This window comes from Aspergillus steynii, assembly GCF_002849105.1.
Source record: "Aspergillus steynii IBT 23096 chromosome Unknown P170scaffold_8, whole genome shotgun sequence".
Lineage (NCBI taxonomy): Eukaryota > Fungi > Ascomycota > Eurotiomycetes > Eurotiales > Aspergillaceae > Aspergillus > Aspergillus steynii.
In genome coordinates, this window is record NW_020194405.1 from 1503321 (window position 1) to 1518284 (window position 14964).

Genomic DNA, 14964 nt, shown 5'->3' on the forward strand with positions numbered 1-14964 from the left:
AAAAGCCCTGCGTACCATTCTCACTAGCCCCTTGGCCACAGGTCAAGTCTGCTTGAGGCAGGCTTCCCGAATGAGTCGGGATATCCGAGATCTTATTCGGGAACTCGGGTTAAAGTCGCGAGCCGTTGTCATTTATTGTTGCTGCGTTAGTAGATGTTTGGCGTGCGGAACTCGGAGATGCCACGGGCATTTGAAGTCCGAGGAAACCACAGTCCAAGCAGAAAGATGCACGGAGTAGACGGGAGGACGTCGAGATCCCGTTCGCGACAGCCGTTCCTCACGTGCCAAGACGCCGGTTGCCACGCGCCCCACAGAAGACAGAAGGCGTCCTCCCCACAATCCCCCGTCCATCAAGTCAAGTATCGCTTCGGCTCCCCCTGGCTGTCCCTTCCACCTGCTGATTGATGCCTGTTGTGTTCGGGGTTTCGACACTGGCGGTAATCAACTCGATCCCCTAGATTGGCGCTGGACATTGTCATGCCACAAACCACCACATCCCCCGGGGTCAAGACGCTGGTGTGTAGAGTCTGTCAGAAGGCCTTCTCCAAAGCGGAGCATCTAAGAGTAATCACAACTCCCGTTCTTGCTTGCCTTGGTGGAGACCTTGCTAATGTCCGGCATTTAGAGACATGAACGCTGCCGTAAGAACGCCCTGGGATTTGCATTCTCCATGTGCAGCCAAGCCATTAGGCCCAAGCATCGATCTGAGAACGCTGATAATGTGGTGATCAAGATACTGGCTCAAAGCCGTTTATCTGTAAGGAGTGTGGTAGGCCATTTGCCCGGCAAGATGCCCTTACTCGCCACGAGAAACTGCATGTTCGCGCTGCAGGCCCTAAACATGCTCGAGAATCTCCAACGCGGCATACTGTCGCCCAGCCGACTTCCTTGAATACTCTGCCAAGTTGGGATACTATCAAAGTCCCGGCAGAGCCCCCAATACTGACCCCTACCCCAACTCAGTCATGGGAGACTTCACAGTCCGACCACGATTCCGGGCTGCATCAAACGGCGTCAGATCTTGATTTTTCGCTGGTATGGCCCGATTCCGAGGACCTTTTCCAGAGTATCATGTCATCGGACACCACGGACCAATGGCAGATGCCCCTAGGTGCTCTACCATTTCCGCCTACGGTGCAGGATTCCAATGCAATGTCTTTTGGATCCCCCAATTCGTTTGACGACCGTACCTCTTCTATAGGTGTGATCCCCTTTGGGGGCAGCCATGAGGCTGTACGGGATGTCACCGAAATGGTGACGAGTTCGGTATGTAGGCTCGGGCCGCTTTATGATTCTTAGCTGAGACTAATCGTTCTCGTTAATAGTCGTCTAGCGTAACAGCTGCGATTAAGGCAACCTCGATCACCTCGGTATTTCTAGACGAGTGTTTGCACATGTTTTTCGTTCGATTCATCCCGACCTTCCCCGTACTGCATCGGGCAACTTTCGTATTCCGAGAATGTACGCATCCTCTTCTTCTGAACGCTATGGCTCTCGGCTCTTTGTACCTGGGTCCTAAGGACTCGGTTGCGAAGGTAAGTTGCTTGCTATAAAAGGAAAGAGACAATATCTCATGGTGCTCAAACAGGGCGAGGCATTGTGGCGGCTAGCCCACACTGCAGTGGCTACCTCGGTATAGTCTTCACCTCTTAATTTGGCCATTCCGTCATGTTAATGTCCGTAGTGGCAATCCCTCATCACACATCGTGGTCCGTACGATGCCTGCAAAGGCGTTCAACTTCTGATCACTGCCCTTTTGGGTCAAATATACGGTGCATTGTCCAAAGTAAGCGGACCACACGAAACTCTGACTCGGAGCATGCGCTAATAAGGGCTTCGATATAGAACAGGGTCATTCGCACGACTAGTCAGGTTTTCCGTCCGCTTGGATTCTTCTGGGCAAGGCATTGTGGCATGCTAGACTGCGCACCGTTCTCATTAGAGAATCTTCCTTTCCCCACGGCTTCAAGTGCCGAGAAAGAACAGAAATGGCGAGTATGGGCTGCAAGAGAGATTCAGCAACGGGCATTGCTTGCATACCATGTACTGGATGGCCTCGTCGCCCAGATGTCTGGGGACGGCGCCTCCACGCGGCACGTTGCCAATCCACTCATATTGCCCAGCAATGAGGCGGCCTTCGATGCCAGCAGTCCTGATGAATGGCTAGTACACATGCGCTCTCACACGACAGATCAACCGTCATTCAGGTTGATCTTCCGCTCTCTTTTCCCTCCTATTGGTAGCTTCCGGTCCCTTGACTATCAGTTTTCGGCCTTCGCTTTGCGGGTTGTTCTCGAAGGTTTGCAGTCACTAGTTTCGGACTCCGATGACAGTGATCTGGTTGCCGTTGGTGTCCCCAGCCGCTCAGATGTGAAAAAAGCGTTAGCCCAGGTCCACGAGACCATTTCTATGAGCATTCATCTCTCAGCCCCCGAAAGGCTTGAGGTTCTTTTACGCTGGCACACAATTTGCTTGGACACGATGATCAACTCGACCGTGCTTTGCAGACATGTTTGCTCTCGCTTCGACGTCGCCCAGCACGTGTCCGGCGGTTCTCGTACCATGAAACCCGGGTTCGATATGGCCAAATGGGTCAACACCGAGGACGCTCGGCGTGCTTTGTTGCATGCTATTGCAATTCAGGACATCATCGAACAATTGCCTAGAGGCCGAGCTCATGTGATTCATATGCCCAGCTCTCTTTTCGCGGCGGCAACTATCTATGTTGTCTTCTCCCTCGCCGGTGTGACAAACGTTAAGCTACCACGTACCATCGTTTGGCCAGATGCCCTGCTTTCGCAATCTGACTTTAACCTTGGATGTGAAAGTACAATACCATCGGCGCTATCGGAGACAAGGCGCTTTGTTGAAGAAGGGAGGACAGACTCTCCGCCAGGCATGGGTGCAAGCCGGAATTTACTCTACGAAATGAACTCGATGCAGAAGTTGTTCCGCTGCCTTATATCACAATGGGGAATTGCCCATGACATGGAGGAAATCGTTGACAAGTGGATTACACTATGTCATTAGATACTCCCTTGGGGCCTGGCCTACCAACAACAAGGATTAGGTAGCTGAAGGAATAAAGAAGAGGCCGGGTAATTTGACCTGTATCGTGTTCAGCCCAGCATAAATATAATGTGATTTTATTAAAAACATATGACTAGTGACTGTGAATAGTTCCTATCCTAAATATTAATTTATCAAGAGTAAAACCTAAATCGCGCGAGATATCTACGAGTAAAATACATAAAATCCTATCTAACAATAAATCACCCTCTACTAACCATATATGAGTTGAGACTCTGTAAGGAGAATACAGAACTGAAGATTCAAGTATATTGACCTTTTCTATAACTTGAAAAAGAAAATAAGAGAAGCCAATGTTGCTGGAATTAAGTTAACACATGTGTCCACGCTGACAAAAGTATGTCCTACTGGCTAGAACTCTCAACGCTTCCAACCTTTTCACCCTTTCCCCTTAAGAAGTTTTTGTCGTGGGGCACGGGCTAATCTTGCATTACTGGTGATTCGCTTTTCAAAGCAAAATGAACCTGGAAGAACATGGGCTTAGATAGAATGAGATATGGCGTAGAAGGTAGGAGCTCGAACACATCTTGCTTTTTCCAACCACTAAACAGTACATAAACAAATCAGCTTTCCTTCCTTGCCTTTTTCCATAGATTGGCCAATTTCCTTCGGATGGAGGATTCTTGACGTGAAGAATCCAACCCATTGTACCTAGACTCTGCAGAGGATATTCTACTAAGGAGTCCCAAATATTTCGAACTATCACGTCCAAAAACGATCTCGACGCCATCACGGGCCCGATAGTAATACAGAAGAGCTTCGTCAAACTTTCCTAGCTTCACAAATACATCAGCAATATTTTCAAGCGTATTCAAAGTCGGTACGTAGGTCGCAGCTAAGCCCGGCCCTAAAGCCTTCTCGTAACCTTGCAATGCTCGACCATACATTGCTTCCGCATCGCTGAGCCGGCCTTTCTCTGAATAAAGTTTGCCCAAATTGTTGACGGTATCTAGGGTTGACATATGTTCCGGCCCCCATGCGTTCTCAAACCCTTGCAGAGCTCGATTATACATCGCTTCTGCCTTATCGAGCCGGCGTTGGTTTATAAAAACGTTGGCTAGGTTATTCACAGTATAGAGAGTTAAAGGGCTTTCTAGTCCCTTTGCCTTCTCGTAACCTTCCAGTGCCCGGTTGTACATTGATTCTGCCTCCTTGAGCTGGCCTTGCTCTGCATAGATGTTGCCTAGGTTATTGACACAGTTAAGCGTTGACGTGTGTTCCGGTCCCCACGCGTTCTCGTAGCCTTGTAATGCTCGAATATACATGGCTTCCGCCTCACTAAACCGGCCTTGTCTTGCGTAGAGGTTGCCTAGATTGTTGACTGGATGCAGTGTTAAGGTGTGTGCCGGTCCCCACGTGTTCTGAAAACCTTGTAGGGCTCGGTTGAATTTCACCTCTGCCTCATCAAACCGGCCTTGGCTTGCGTAGAGAAGACCTGTATTGTTGACTGTGTTGAGTGTCGATGTGTCTTCTGGTCCTAATGCCTTTTCCTTGCCTTGGAGTGCTCGATCGTACATTGCCTCTGCCTTATCAAGCCGACCTTGGTCTACATAGAGGTAGCCTAGGTCATTGGCTATGTTGAGCGTCGATATGTGTTCCGGTCCCCTCGCGTTCTCGGATCCTTGTAGTGCTCGGTTATATATTTTTTCTGCCTCCTCAATGCGGCCTTGGTCTGCGTAGAGAATTCCTAGGGAATGTAGATCCTCTATTATCTCTTCTCCAATGCCTATATTCCTTATTGTTGCTAGGCATCTGTCCGTATGAGCAATAAGCCGCCTTTGACTGAGCCAGAACTTGGGCTGATCTTTCAATGGAACATGAGCTGCCACGCATTTGAGCGCAGTATAAGCCATGTCACTATCAAACTCTTCATTAAGCACATGTATCATCCAAGAATGGACGCACCCATGTACGCTGTATCCTCTTGATTCCACTTGCTGTGACACAACAGACTGATCAGCCTCAACCAGCCCGTGACTGCACAACAGCCTCAGGCTGTCGTGAAAAGTAAGCTTAGTCTTCAGTATTTCCCCTAGCCATTCTGGTCTGTATGGCCCGCAATCCGCTAAAAGCTCGTACCACAAGTCTTCATGATCGAAATAGGCCCATTGTCGAAGGAGGATGGCTGCAACTGGGCTCTGCTTTTTGATATGGACATAGGAAACATTCCAAGTTGAGTATAAAGTTTGGTCATATGTCGGTAGATGCGGTGTGTCTTTGTGTAATTGCTGCCATGAATCACGATACAACTGGAGATACTCCGTGCAAGTCACTGATACTTGCTCTAAGTATGCACCAGCAGTCGCAAGGGCGAGGGGAAGTCCATCGAGCCGCTTTACGAGATCGTTAGCAGCCGGGTCTACTATATTTTAGCCATTTGAAACTAACAGCAACCAAAAGGGCTCACCTTGTTTTAAGCGCTCCCGGCCAGAAACAGACATCAAAATCTCCAGGCTATCATTCATATCTTCGAGCTTGCATATTTTGATAGTCTGACCTAGCTTTACCCTAGAAGACCGTGTAGTCACGATGATAGCACCATGGTCAGTCTCGGGTAGATACCTGCGCAGATCGAATGCCATCGTGGAGTCTTCATCGGCACAGGTGTGGCTAACGCGTTCCTCCTTATTGTTGCTCAACAAGGGGTTGTCATAGTTGTCATAAACAGCCAACCAATTATGATTCATAGGCTCTTCCAACCACTGTTTTACCGCTGCCACCACCTGATCTAAATCGCGGCTCTTCAAAGCGGTTGTCATGTATGTGATGGACGGATGATGGCGTATAATCCAATCCGCCACACGAGAGAAACTTTGCTTTAGTGCTGTTTCGTCTCTGGCGTTGAACCATATTGTCGCCGAGTACTTAGAGGTATTCGTGGTATATCGCTTGGTATATGCGATGGCTAGCTGTGTCTTGCCAATTCCACCTAAGCCGTGCAGTACGGCAATGCGACGCCCAGCAGTGCCTTTGAAAACTTCTTCGATTCGCTTGAGCTCATCCTTTCTTGCAACGAACTGTGGTGCTTCGAAGATCCCCGATAAATTCAACGGGAGCGCGAAAGTAGTAGCTGGTTCGGAATTGCTGAATCATAAATAGTAAGCCCTCCCACACGCCGTTATACAGTATACTGTCTTCTTGGTCAAAACAAGGGGGTGATTTACCTCGGCATCTCTTCTATAGGCATCTCTATAGGCAGGTGGAAGAATAACTGTCTTGCATAAGCAGCAGCCACCGCCGCTGCGTAGCAGTGCCAGACGTCATTCTTGTGCGAATCGCAATAGTCGGATATGCCTCGAATAACCATACATGGGAAATCGACAAGAGCCCCTACCGCTTCCATCTCAAAGCATAACACCTCATGCTCTTGCGCCAGACTATCTCTTTTCTGGGCATCTTTGATCACTAGCTCCCCAGATGCTATTAAACCTCTATGTACGGCAATAAAGGGGTCGTCATCTTCTTCCATCGGTCGCTCAATACGCCGCTTCGGATCACATCCGCTCTCTTCACACGTTAGCCCGTTCTGCCGATGTCTATAGTCTGGTTGGTAGAGGTGATCATTCGCAAGGCCGGGAAACTTAAAATGACGAAGACTCCGGCGATTAGTTTGTATCCTCTGGGTATTCTCCCAAATCGGATCATGATCCATTCGTCGACGCTGCACAGCCAACTCTCGAGCGGCATTGAGGAGTATTGTTGGCGGAGGTGCAAGGACACCCTTCCGTTCAAAGTGACCGGCTCGTGCCTTTCCATGGTCATATTGTATAGCACCAGAATGTATACCTCGGGGTTCACTAACCACGACATGCCCTAGACGGATCATTCCTTGGTCTGTTCTTGTCGGCACACCACCCCCAATCCCAACTAATAAGCCGTACTGAAGGCGCGGGAAGCTCAGTCTCATCTGGGTGACGACAGCGGCTGCAGAGCAGTTCCCTGTCTTCGGAAGACCAGCAATAACGATGTTGTGACCGTTGATGCTGCCAAGATTGTAGACATTTGAGTCACCGCTAGGTTGCGGTAGAGATAGGTGCACCTCGTCCAACATCTCCATTGCTGCGATCTGTTCCACCTCCAACGGACAAATCCACCCCACCCTATAGGCATTGTGCCTCAACGTTCTTGACGACATTGTCGGGCGCAAGGTTCTCGGGGCTCTTCACGGGAGGTTTAGAAAGAGGTATTTAATAGAGTAAAAGAAAAAGCAGTCGTATGTGTAGGCGTACCAACAGCCTTCAAATTGGATCATGAATGGCAAAGATGAGGCACTAAGCGCCGGCCTTTCTGAGCTCCGGGGTGGAATCAGTTAGCGAGGCACCTGAATGAGGCATGGTGGAATGCAAGGATCAACTGAGGTCAGGTGATGGATTATTTTGTAGATTTCACTCTATCCCAAAGGTCAAGGGGTTTGGCAGTTGAGAATCCCGAGTAGACGATGGAGTTTTAGTTCAGAGTTAAACAAGCGACAAAGGCCATAGCAAAAGTTGAATGGAATATCAGCCACTGCTCTATCAATCGATCGGCCCACGTGCCCCCCACCTGATCTCCACCTTTTCTGCTCCACAACGCAAACGTCTAGATTTCTGCTTTACTACTACTCCGTACGTACCTCCATCGGTGTCTCAGTCGCCAACGCTCTGGACATACGTTGGCCCGTCATGCAGATGTCAACCGCGTCGTATGAGACTCCATGGATCCCAAGCCTGCAAATGCAGGGGGCTTGAGGGCAGTCTTTGCTCCCACTTGCGCGCCTCTGAGTAACCCTCAACCTCCTTTGTTCGGAGGCTATACTTAGGCTTTGTCAGGCTAGCAGAGGAGCAATTTGCTCACAGCAGCCATGGACCTCCCCACGTTCCGAAGATTTACAACGTCTACTTCGTCGCAATTATTGCGACGGTAGGAGGCATGCTGTTTGGTTTCGACATTTCGTCCATGTCCGCCATCATCGGAACGCAACAGTACATTGACTTTTTCGACAACCCCCACGGCGTTATCCAGGGAGCCATCAATTCTGCACTGGCGGCAGGATCGGTGTTTGGTTCTCTCATCGCCGGGCCTATCTCCGATAAAATTGGCCGCAGACTCAATCATGTTTGCCTGTCTTTGGTGGCTGGTGGGAACCGCTATCCAAGCCGGTGTCTCGGGATTTGGCACGCTGATGGCCGGGCGTGTGCTCAACGGTGTTTGCGTTGGTATCACGGCGTCTCAGGTGCCGGTTTACCTGGCCGAGATTAGCAAGAAGGAGAAGCGTGGCTCCATCATCGTCATCCAGCAGCTGGCCATCGAATGGAGTATCTTCATCATGTTTTTTGTCGGCTACGGGTGCTCGTTCATCGAGGGTCCGGCCTCCTTCCGTCTTGTTTGGGGTCTTCAATTCGTCCCGTATGTCATTCTCATGATTGGTTTGCGGTTCCTGCCCCGATCTCCTCGCTGGCTCGCCAAGGTGGACCGCACCGAGGAGGCGATTACAACGTTGGCTCGCATCCAAGCCAACGGCGACGTGCACGACCCTCTTGTCGTGGCCGAGTGGGAGGAAACCACGACGGTCCTGGCTGCGGAGCGATCTGCGGCTCCGGGTTGGCGTAAGTTCTTCTATAACGGTATGTGGCGTCGTACGATGGCCAGGTTCAGCGTTCAGGCCTGGCAGCAGCTCAGCGGCGCGAACGTGATGACCTACTACGTCGACATCTTCCAAATGGCTAAGTAAGTTTGCTTCACTCGTTCATTTCGTGTTTCGCTCGGAAGAAAAAGGAAACAAAAACTAACCCCTCTGAAGTCTCTCAGGAAACATCCTACTCATCTCATCCGGTATCCAATACGCCCTGTTCATCATCTTCACATCCATCATCTTCTTCTACATTGACAAGACCAGCCATCGGAACCTCCTGATGTACGGAGCCATCGGCATGGCCGTGTGCCACTTCGTCGTGGGTGGCGTGCTCTCCTCCGGCGAATACGTCCCCGGCGGCGTGGACGGCAACCTGCAACAAGACCCTCGAAGAGGCCCGGGAGAAAAACCTGCATGCCAAGGACGTGGGCCGGAAGACGGAGATGCAGACCATCGAGACGGTCGAGAAGGGACAATGATCGTCGGTATGCTATATATATATTTGGTTGCCAGGTGACGTCGGGGGTAGATTGACACGGCATGGAGGATTTCGTCGGTTTATGCTGCAGGAAGAGGGTCTATATCCGATTGAAAATTGGTGTGTACATACATGAGATCGAGAATATCTACTACACGAATGATCAAAACGCATTTGTTCATGCAATTAATTAAATCCAAAATTTGCCGAAATGGTTCATTCTATACAGGCAACTCGAAACAAAACCAAACAACATATGTCGAAGAGAGTAAATAACGCAACGAAAATGCAACACATCGGATCTAAATGAAGGGGTATCTCGAGGCAATCTGATGCACATGGAGAAAAAAAGAGAACAAAGGCTGAAAGACATGAGAGATGAGAACAAGACGTTGGGGAAGAAACGAGGAACAAATGCTATGTGTGAGAACGTTAAAAATGAAAAACGACAGTAGGTGAGAACATCAAGCTGCAGCGTTGTCGGCCTCTCGCATTTTCAGGACGGCCTTAGTGATCGCAGTTGCAATGTCTCTCAGCATATCCCTCATGACAGACTCCGGCTTTGTAGCCTGTGCTTGCTGGCGGGGGTCACAATCCCCAAAGAGCGGAGCCAGCCCGCCCCAGAAATTGCCAAACGCAAAATCCACCGAGTTCTCGACTATTTTCAGGTGATTTTGTGGTAGTCCCGTGGGGTCAGATACCGGAGTCTCCGACGGATGACTGCGAGGGGTTTGACGAAGGCGACGAGCCGGTCGATCATTCGCCTCGTCGTCATCATCCCGCGGTCGCTTGTTGGTCGGTTGGGCAAACTGAGGAACGCCGGGAGCAACGGGAAGGGGACTCTGCGTGGTGCTGGACTCATCCGCTCCGGTCGGATTGACACGCCTCTGGAGAGGCGGATGCAGGTTCATTGCGGCGGCGTGGAATTTTTGGCCGATTCTATTGAGAGCCATCACGGGGTTGATGGCTTGAGCGGGTCGGTCGGCCTGCGGAGAGCGGGAACGTTGCCGATAGGAAATGGTGGCATCCCGACCGGGCGACCGGGATCGGGACTGGGACTGGGACTGGGACAACAATAGGCGATCGTCGTCGGCATTGACCCGACTCCGACGGGAGAAATCCATTCGTGATTCACCCCAGTGCAGCGGAAGTAGATCCATTTCGACCAGGGACGGCAGACCCATCACCCAATTGACGACCCGCTGGATTTTTGCGCCATGCGGGACTTCCGGGGTGCGGGTCAGTTGAGGGTTAGGCTTGTCAGCCTCGCGGGCGTGAGCCTTCCGCCAGATCTGATCTTCGGCCACCTGGTACGCCTCGTCCTTCTTCTCTATGCAGTCCTGCGGCACTTGTTTCTCGCACTCCAGCCAGACATCCACCTCGTCGGCGACGTCGTCCAGGATGTCGCAGTCGGGGTACTCCTTTCGACGGACGCACTCGTCGAAGACGGCCCAGAATTCGAGTCGCTTGGTGACCAGGGCGATCATGCGTCGGCGGCACGACTGCCAGGAGTAGCGGCGACCGGTGGCTTCTTCGAAGGAGGTTGCGATGGTAATCCAGAAACTCTTGGGGTAGGCTTTCGGGTCGCAGCGGGTCATGGCACGGCGACAGATCTTGACGAGCCGCAGCTGTTGATCGGGGTCGAGTTGGAGACCGCGACCGGAATAACTTCGGCCATTGTCGAGGACGAGTTTGGCATCCCGGGACACCAGGGGCTGCTGGGGGTTGGGCGGTCGAGAGGCGGCGGGTGGAGGGTTCGAGGTTGAGGGGGAGGGGCCGTGGGATTGCGGTGTGAGATTGGGGTTAAAACCGGGGTGGCTGGTCGGCCACGTCGGAGGGCGGCATAAGGAGAGATGATGTTCCATTTGCTCCATGAGTGGCAAGGGATTAGAAGGAGGGAGATGGAAGACGGAGGGTGTCCATGGGAGGAATTGGACCCCGGGAGAGGGATGTGGGAGAGGAGAGGGAGAAAAGGAAAAGGACGAAGACAGAGAGGAGGAGAAGAGAAGAGAGAGAGAGAGAGAGAGAGACAGAAAGACCGAAAGGCGGACGGGAGAAAACGAGAAAAGAAAAAAGAAAAAGAAAAAGAAAAAGAAACCCGCGGGGCACGTGATTTGGGCAGTCAGGCCAGCATCGGTCGCTGGGAGGCAAATGACAGTCGAATCTGCGTTGCCTCCGAAAATCCAAAACTAACAATCCAAACGGTCTCGATGGCTCTGCAGGAATCCTTTGAGGGCGAAATGGCATGTTGTGGAAGGCCGCAATTTCCGATCGCTGGATGGACTCGCCCAATATTACCCGATCGGGGGGCTTCGCTCGTCCTGTACGACTCCCCTGGCATTCATCTTCTACTTTCCAAACTCTCCATGGCATCATCGATTCTACGCCGGTCCACGACCACTCTGCGAACCAAACGATCCGCTTGGCAGTTCCGAGGATCGAGCTCGCATTCCGGAACTGGTTCGACCTCCATTGGTGAACCCAACAAGGGGGCGTCGATGACTGATCTTTCAGCAATGACGGAGCGGATGCCTACTCTGCCTCGTTTGGAGTCGGCTTCCCCCGGTGGTCATTGGGAAATTGCCCACGGCATGCTGCATCCTGCGCCGTTTGAGCCGTCCCGTATCTAGCATCCAATTGATCTTCCAACTTGCTGCGTCTACGCAATCACAAGACCCCCGAAAGACGATCTTCATGTCGTCACTTGCGACGTCGTCCCCGCTTCTGGACGCAGCGTCCTCCATAACCCAAGAGAATGGCGCCCGCCATCGCTTCGTAGTCGACATCTCGCCCGAATGGACCACGCAACAGTACGTTCCCGTCAGCTTCGGGTGGAAACACCCGTCCGTGAGCTTGCCTGCCTGACCTATTCCGAGAATAGCTCCGTTCTAGGAGGCTTCCTGAACGTCATGGCCCTGTCTGCCACGCGAAAGTTCCTTGCGCAGGAATTCGGTGACGCCCAGTACCCGGATCCCATCCATGCCTTCGTGCAGTTTTTGAAAATGGTGCCCCCGGGCCTGGTTTCCCTGTGTTGCACTTGTCTGCGAGTATCCTCGCGACAGTGCGTGGTGAGGGTTGAACTGGCCCAAACGAAATCTCTCCGTCCGCCGCGGGACCCTGCTTCGACTTCGACCGCAGAGCCCGCCGCCGTAGCAATTGTGACCTATGCCGATCTATCCAAAGAGCACGGCCTGACGCAGACAGCCGCAAATCCGACGATTCCGAGCCGATTTCCAGACCGAGTCCGGGATTGTGCAGTCATCGACGACCCCATAGTCGATGCAACTCCCGTCACCAGCAAACTGAACTGGGTTGCGCCACGCGCATCCAACGGGTTATGGGGCCACCGACTGGGAGGCCACCAGCGCGAGGTGTGGATTTCGTTCCGGGACGGATCAGCCATCTCGGATGTTCTGCATCTCGCGTTGCTGTCTGATATGGTAAACGCTCGTCCCTTGGAACCTGTAGACATTTCTCTAATCCCAAAGATTAGCCCCTGCAGCCACCCGCAACTCACGAGCCCAAGTTTTATGAGCGGTACGCTCTCTTCACGCTGTGCCTGTCCGTGGAATTCAAGAAACGACCGCATCCGTCCACGCAATGGGTGCTTGTCAAGTCAAACTCGCACACGGTCCGTAACGGTCGATACGACGTGCAGGTGCAGATTCTGGCGGAGAATGGCGACCTGCTTGCCTTGAGTCATCATGTCCTGCATGTTTTCGGGTTGCGAGCCCGGGAGAAGGCGAAGATGTGAATAGAGAGGAAATGCCATCACGCCATCATTACGTGTAATTTAGCAGATTAAAAACAATCTAGTCTTGGTAGATGGTCATTAAATACTCTTTGTTTTTCTTTGGCCTAAAATCGCGAAAAGGAGGACAGAATTGTACAGCATGGCCGTAGGGCTTAGGGCACAGGGCTAGGGCCGGGGGCGTGACTCCCAGCGTCGAGCAGCAGACAATCCAAGGGCTGCAATCTCAGGGACTGCGTTTCCAGTGGCAATTGTGCATTGCATCTGGGAGGTCTGGCCAGACCGCACCGCGCCCCACAGAAGAAGACAGATCAATTCGAAGGAAATGCAGATTGCCCAACCCGACCAGTATGTGACAGGTCACCAATCCTCCCCGCCAATGACATTCCCTGCACCGCTAGGTGAATTCGAGGAGACACAATGCATTGATTGCAGGCAGACAATCCCAGCCCACTTTCCAGGATCCCATTTGTTATGTATCACCCAGGGGGAAGACGAGTCTGCGCTAAAAAAGAGAAAAGAAAAAAAAAAGAAAAGGATGATGATGGAGAAGAAAAAGAAGAGAAAAAAAGGAGATTGGGAAAAAGAGGAGAAAGAAAGAAAGAAAAAAGACGAAAATGACAAGGTGATCTGGGGAAGAAAAGAGAAAACCGCAACCAAAACTTTGAATGTCTCCCACTATGCCGTGCCATTATACAGACTGTCATCCATGTACATGGCGTCCATGGAGTAGCCCGCGGGGTTGGGAGGGAATAAGAGCCCTGCCTGGTGAAACAGATCGGTCAGGACAGGGTGATCCAGAGGCGTGTCACTTCGGTTCAGACCAGTCGCGGGGGCCGCACTTGGGAATGGTTGATCGATGCGATCCTCCCCGGAGGGCTTGACGCGTCCAAACGTACTGATCGAGTTTTCTCGATCTTCGAGCTTGGGAAACATGGCCCCGGCGGGCTGGACAGGCTGAACAGGCTGGGCAGGGACGGGCGCGCTGACGATCTCCACATCAGCCACGCCACTCTGCCCCCAGAGAATGTCCGCAGTTCCGTTCGTGGCGTCCTTTTTGATGTCGGCCTTCTTGTTTTCGTCATCGGAGGTATCTCCGTCCAAGCAGATGGCGTCCATGGAGCTAGTTCCCCGGTTGGCCGAGCGAGCGGCACCGCGTCGGGTGGGGGACGTCAGGTTCGATAGATTGGTATCTTTCCTGCTCCTGGTCGAGGGCGTGTTTTTGGTGATGCCTCGACCGGTACGCGGGGTTCGAGGTGTCGACACGGCCGATCCTCGCCCTCGGGGGACCTGCGTGATGCCGCGTTCGAGAGCTTCGGTCTTGAGCTCATCGGCCATCTTGCGATACCGTCGGAATCGGCCTTCGATGGCGTCGTAGGTGGCTCCTTGTCCGAAATAGGTGGCCATGCCTTGATAATCCAACTAGTCCTCGTCAGTTGATTTGTCTACTTGGATGTAAGATCGAGGTGGGAGAGAAGGAGTATACTTTGATCCCGGGGTGGGCAGCAATGAGAGCCCCAAAGAGCCGATCGGTCGACTCCATGTTCTTCCAGTTCACCATGACGATGGTTGGGTAACTGGCAGAGACCAGATTCTTGGAGGCAAAAACTTCAAGGAAAGATAAAGAATGGATGGGGTCTGGGGATGGTATTGTAAAAGAAAGAGAGAGTTGGAAGCGAGAGGTGAATAACCAGAGGATGTAGAGAGAAGGCGTTCAGAGCCAGAGAATCTTTAAATGGTGTCTCAGCGAGGGCGAGTCTGGGATCCACGCATGTCGCGAGAAGTCTGGAAGGTCCCGGGGTCCAGGAGATACCAATCTTTGCCCCTCAAAATGACTCGGTCTGTATCGAATTTCCAGGAGCCCAAACCGTCGACAGGATTCGATCGCTACAAACGACGGGCGTCAGCGGAATGCGACGTCGAACATCCGATGCAGCATCCCGGCCGGCTGGAAAGATCGACGGGTTCAATCCTTCGGGGAGATGCAGGAACGTCGAAGTGATGCATCAATCCTTCCTGGCTGGCAGTTGTGTG

The 14964-nt window shown here is 52.1% G+C and overlaps 6 protein-coding genes across 6 annotated transcripts; 3 read left to right on the forward strand and 3 right to left on the reverse strand.

Annotated features, from left to right (window-relative positions):
* Window positions 1-477: 477 nt before the first annotated feature.
* Window positions 478-3030, forward strand: P170DRAFT_365888 (C2H2 type zinc finger domain protein; the record flags this gene model as incomplete). The annotated part of the gene is made up of 5 exons (XM_024844732.1): window positions 478-595; window positions 734-1266; window positions 1326-1535; window positions 1685-1786; window positions 1846-3030. 5 exons carry the CDS (start codon window positions 478-480, stop codon window positions 3028-3030), a joined length of 2148 nt encoding a protein of 715 aa, XP_024700541.1.
* A 575-nt stretch (window positions 3031-3605) lies between these two features.
* On the reverse strand, window positions 3606-7200 carry P170DRAFT_440384 (TPR-like protein; the record flags this gene model as incomplete). Its single annotated transcript, XM_024850067.1, has 5 exons — window positions 3606-5449; window positions 5498-6174; window positions 6255-6838; window positions 6893-6986; window positions 7190-7200. 5 exons carry the CDS (start codon window positions 7198-7200, stop codon window positions 3654-3656), a joined length of 3162 nt encoding a protein of 1053 aa, XP_024700542.1. The 3' UTR covers window positions 3606-3653.
* A 982-nt stretch (window positions 7201-8182) lies between these two features.
* Window positions 8183-9180, forward strand: P170DRAFT_429921 (general substrate transporter; the record flags this gene model as incomplete). Its single annotated transcript, XM_024847921.1, has 3 exons — window positions 8183-8796; window positions 8870-9020; window positions 9085-9180. 3 exons carry the CDS (start codon window positions 8183-8185, stop codon window positions 9178-9180), a joined length of 861 nt encoding a protein of 286 aa, XP_024700543.1.
* Window positions 9181-9268: 88 nt separating this feature from the next.
* On the reverse strand, window positions 9269-11358 carry P170DRAFT_440386 (uncharacterized protein). The gene has a single exon (XM_024850068.1). The coding sequence runs from the start codon at window positions 11051-11053 to the stop codon at window positions 9644-9646; it is 1410 nt and encodes a 469-aa protein (XP_024700544.1). The 5' UTR covers window positions 11054-11358; the 3' UTR covers window positions 9269-9643.
* Window positions 11359-11873: 515 nt separating this feature from the next.
* P170DRAFT_366065 (thioesterase family protein) lies at window positions 11874-12933 on the forward strand (the record flags this gene model as incomplete). The annotated part of the gene is made up of 3 exons (XM_024844742.1): window positions 11874-11989; window positions 12061-12619; window positions 12673-12933. 3 exons carry the CDS (start codon window positions 11874-11876, stop codon window positions 12931-12933), a joined length of 936 nt encoding a protein of 311 aa, XP_024700545.1.
* A 309-nt stretch (window positions 12934-13242) lies between these two features.
* On the reverse strand, window positions 13243-14701 carry P170DRAFT_277704 (uncharacterized protein). The gene is made up of 2 exons (XM_024843172.1): window positions 14417-14701; window positions 13243-14352 (listed from the first exon to the last, which is right to left on the reverse strand). Exons 1-2 carry the CDS (start codon window positions 14489-14491, stop codon window positions 13609-13611), a joined length of 819 nt encoding a protein of 272 aa, XP_024700546.1. The 5' UTR covers window positions 14492-14701; the 3' UTR covers window positions 13243-13608.
* Window positions 14702-14964: the final 263 nt, after the last annotated feature.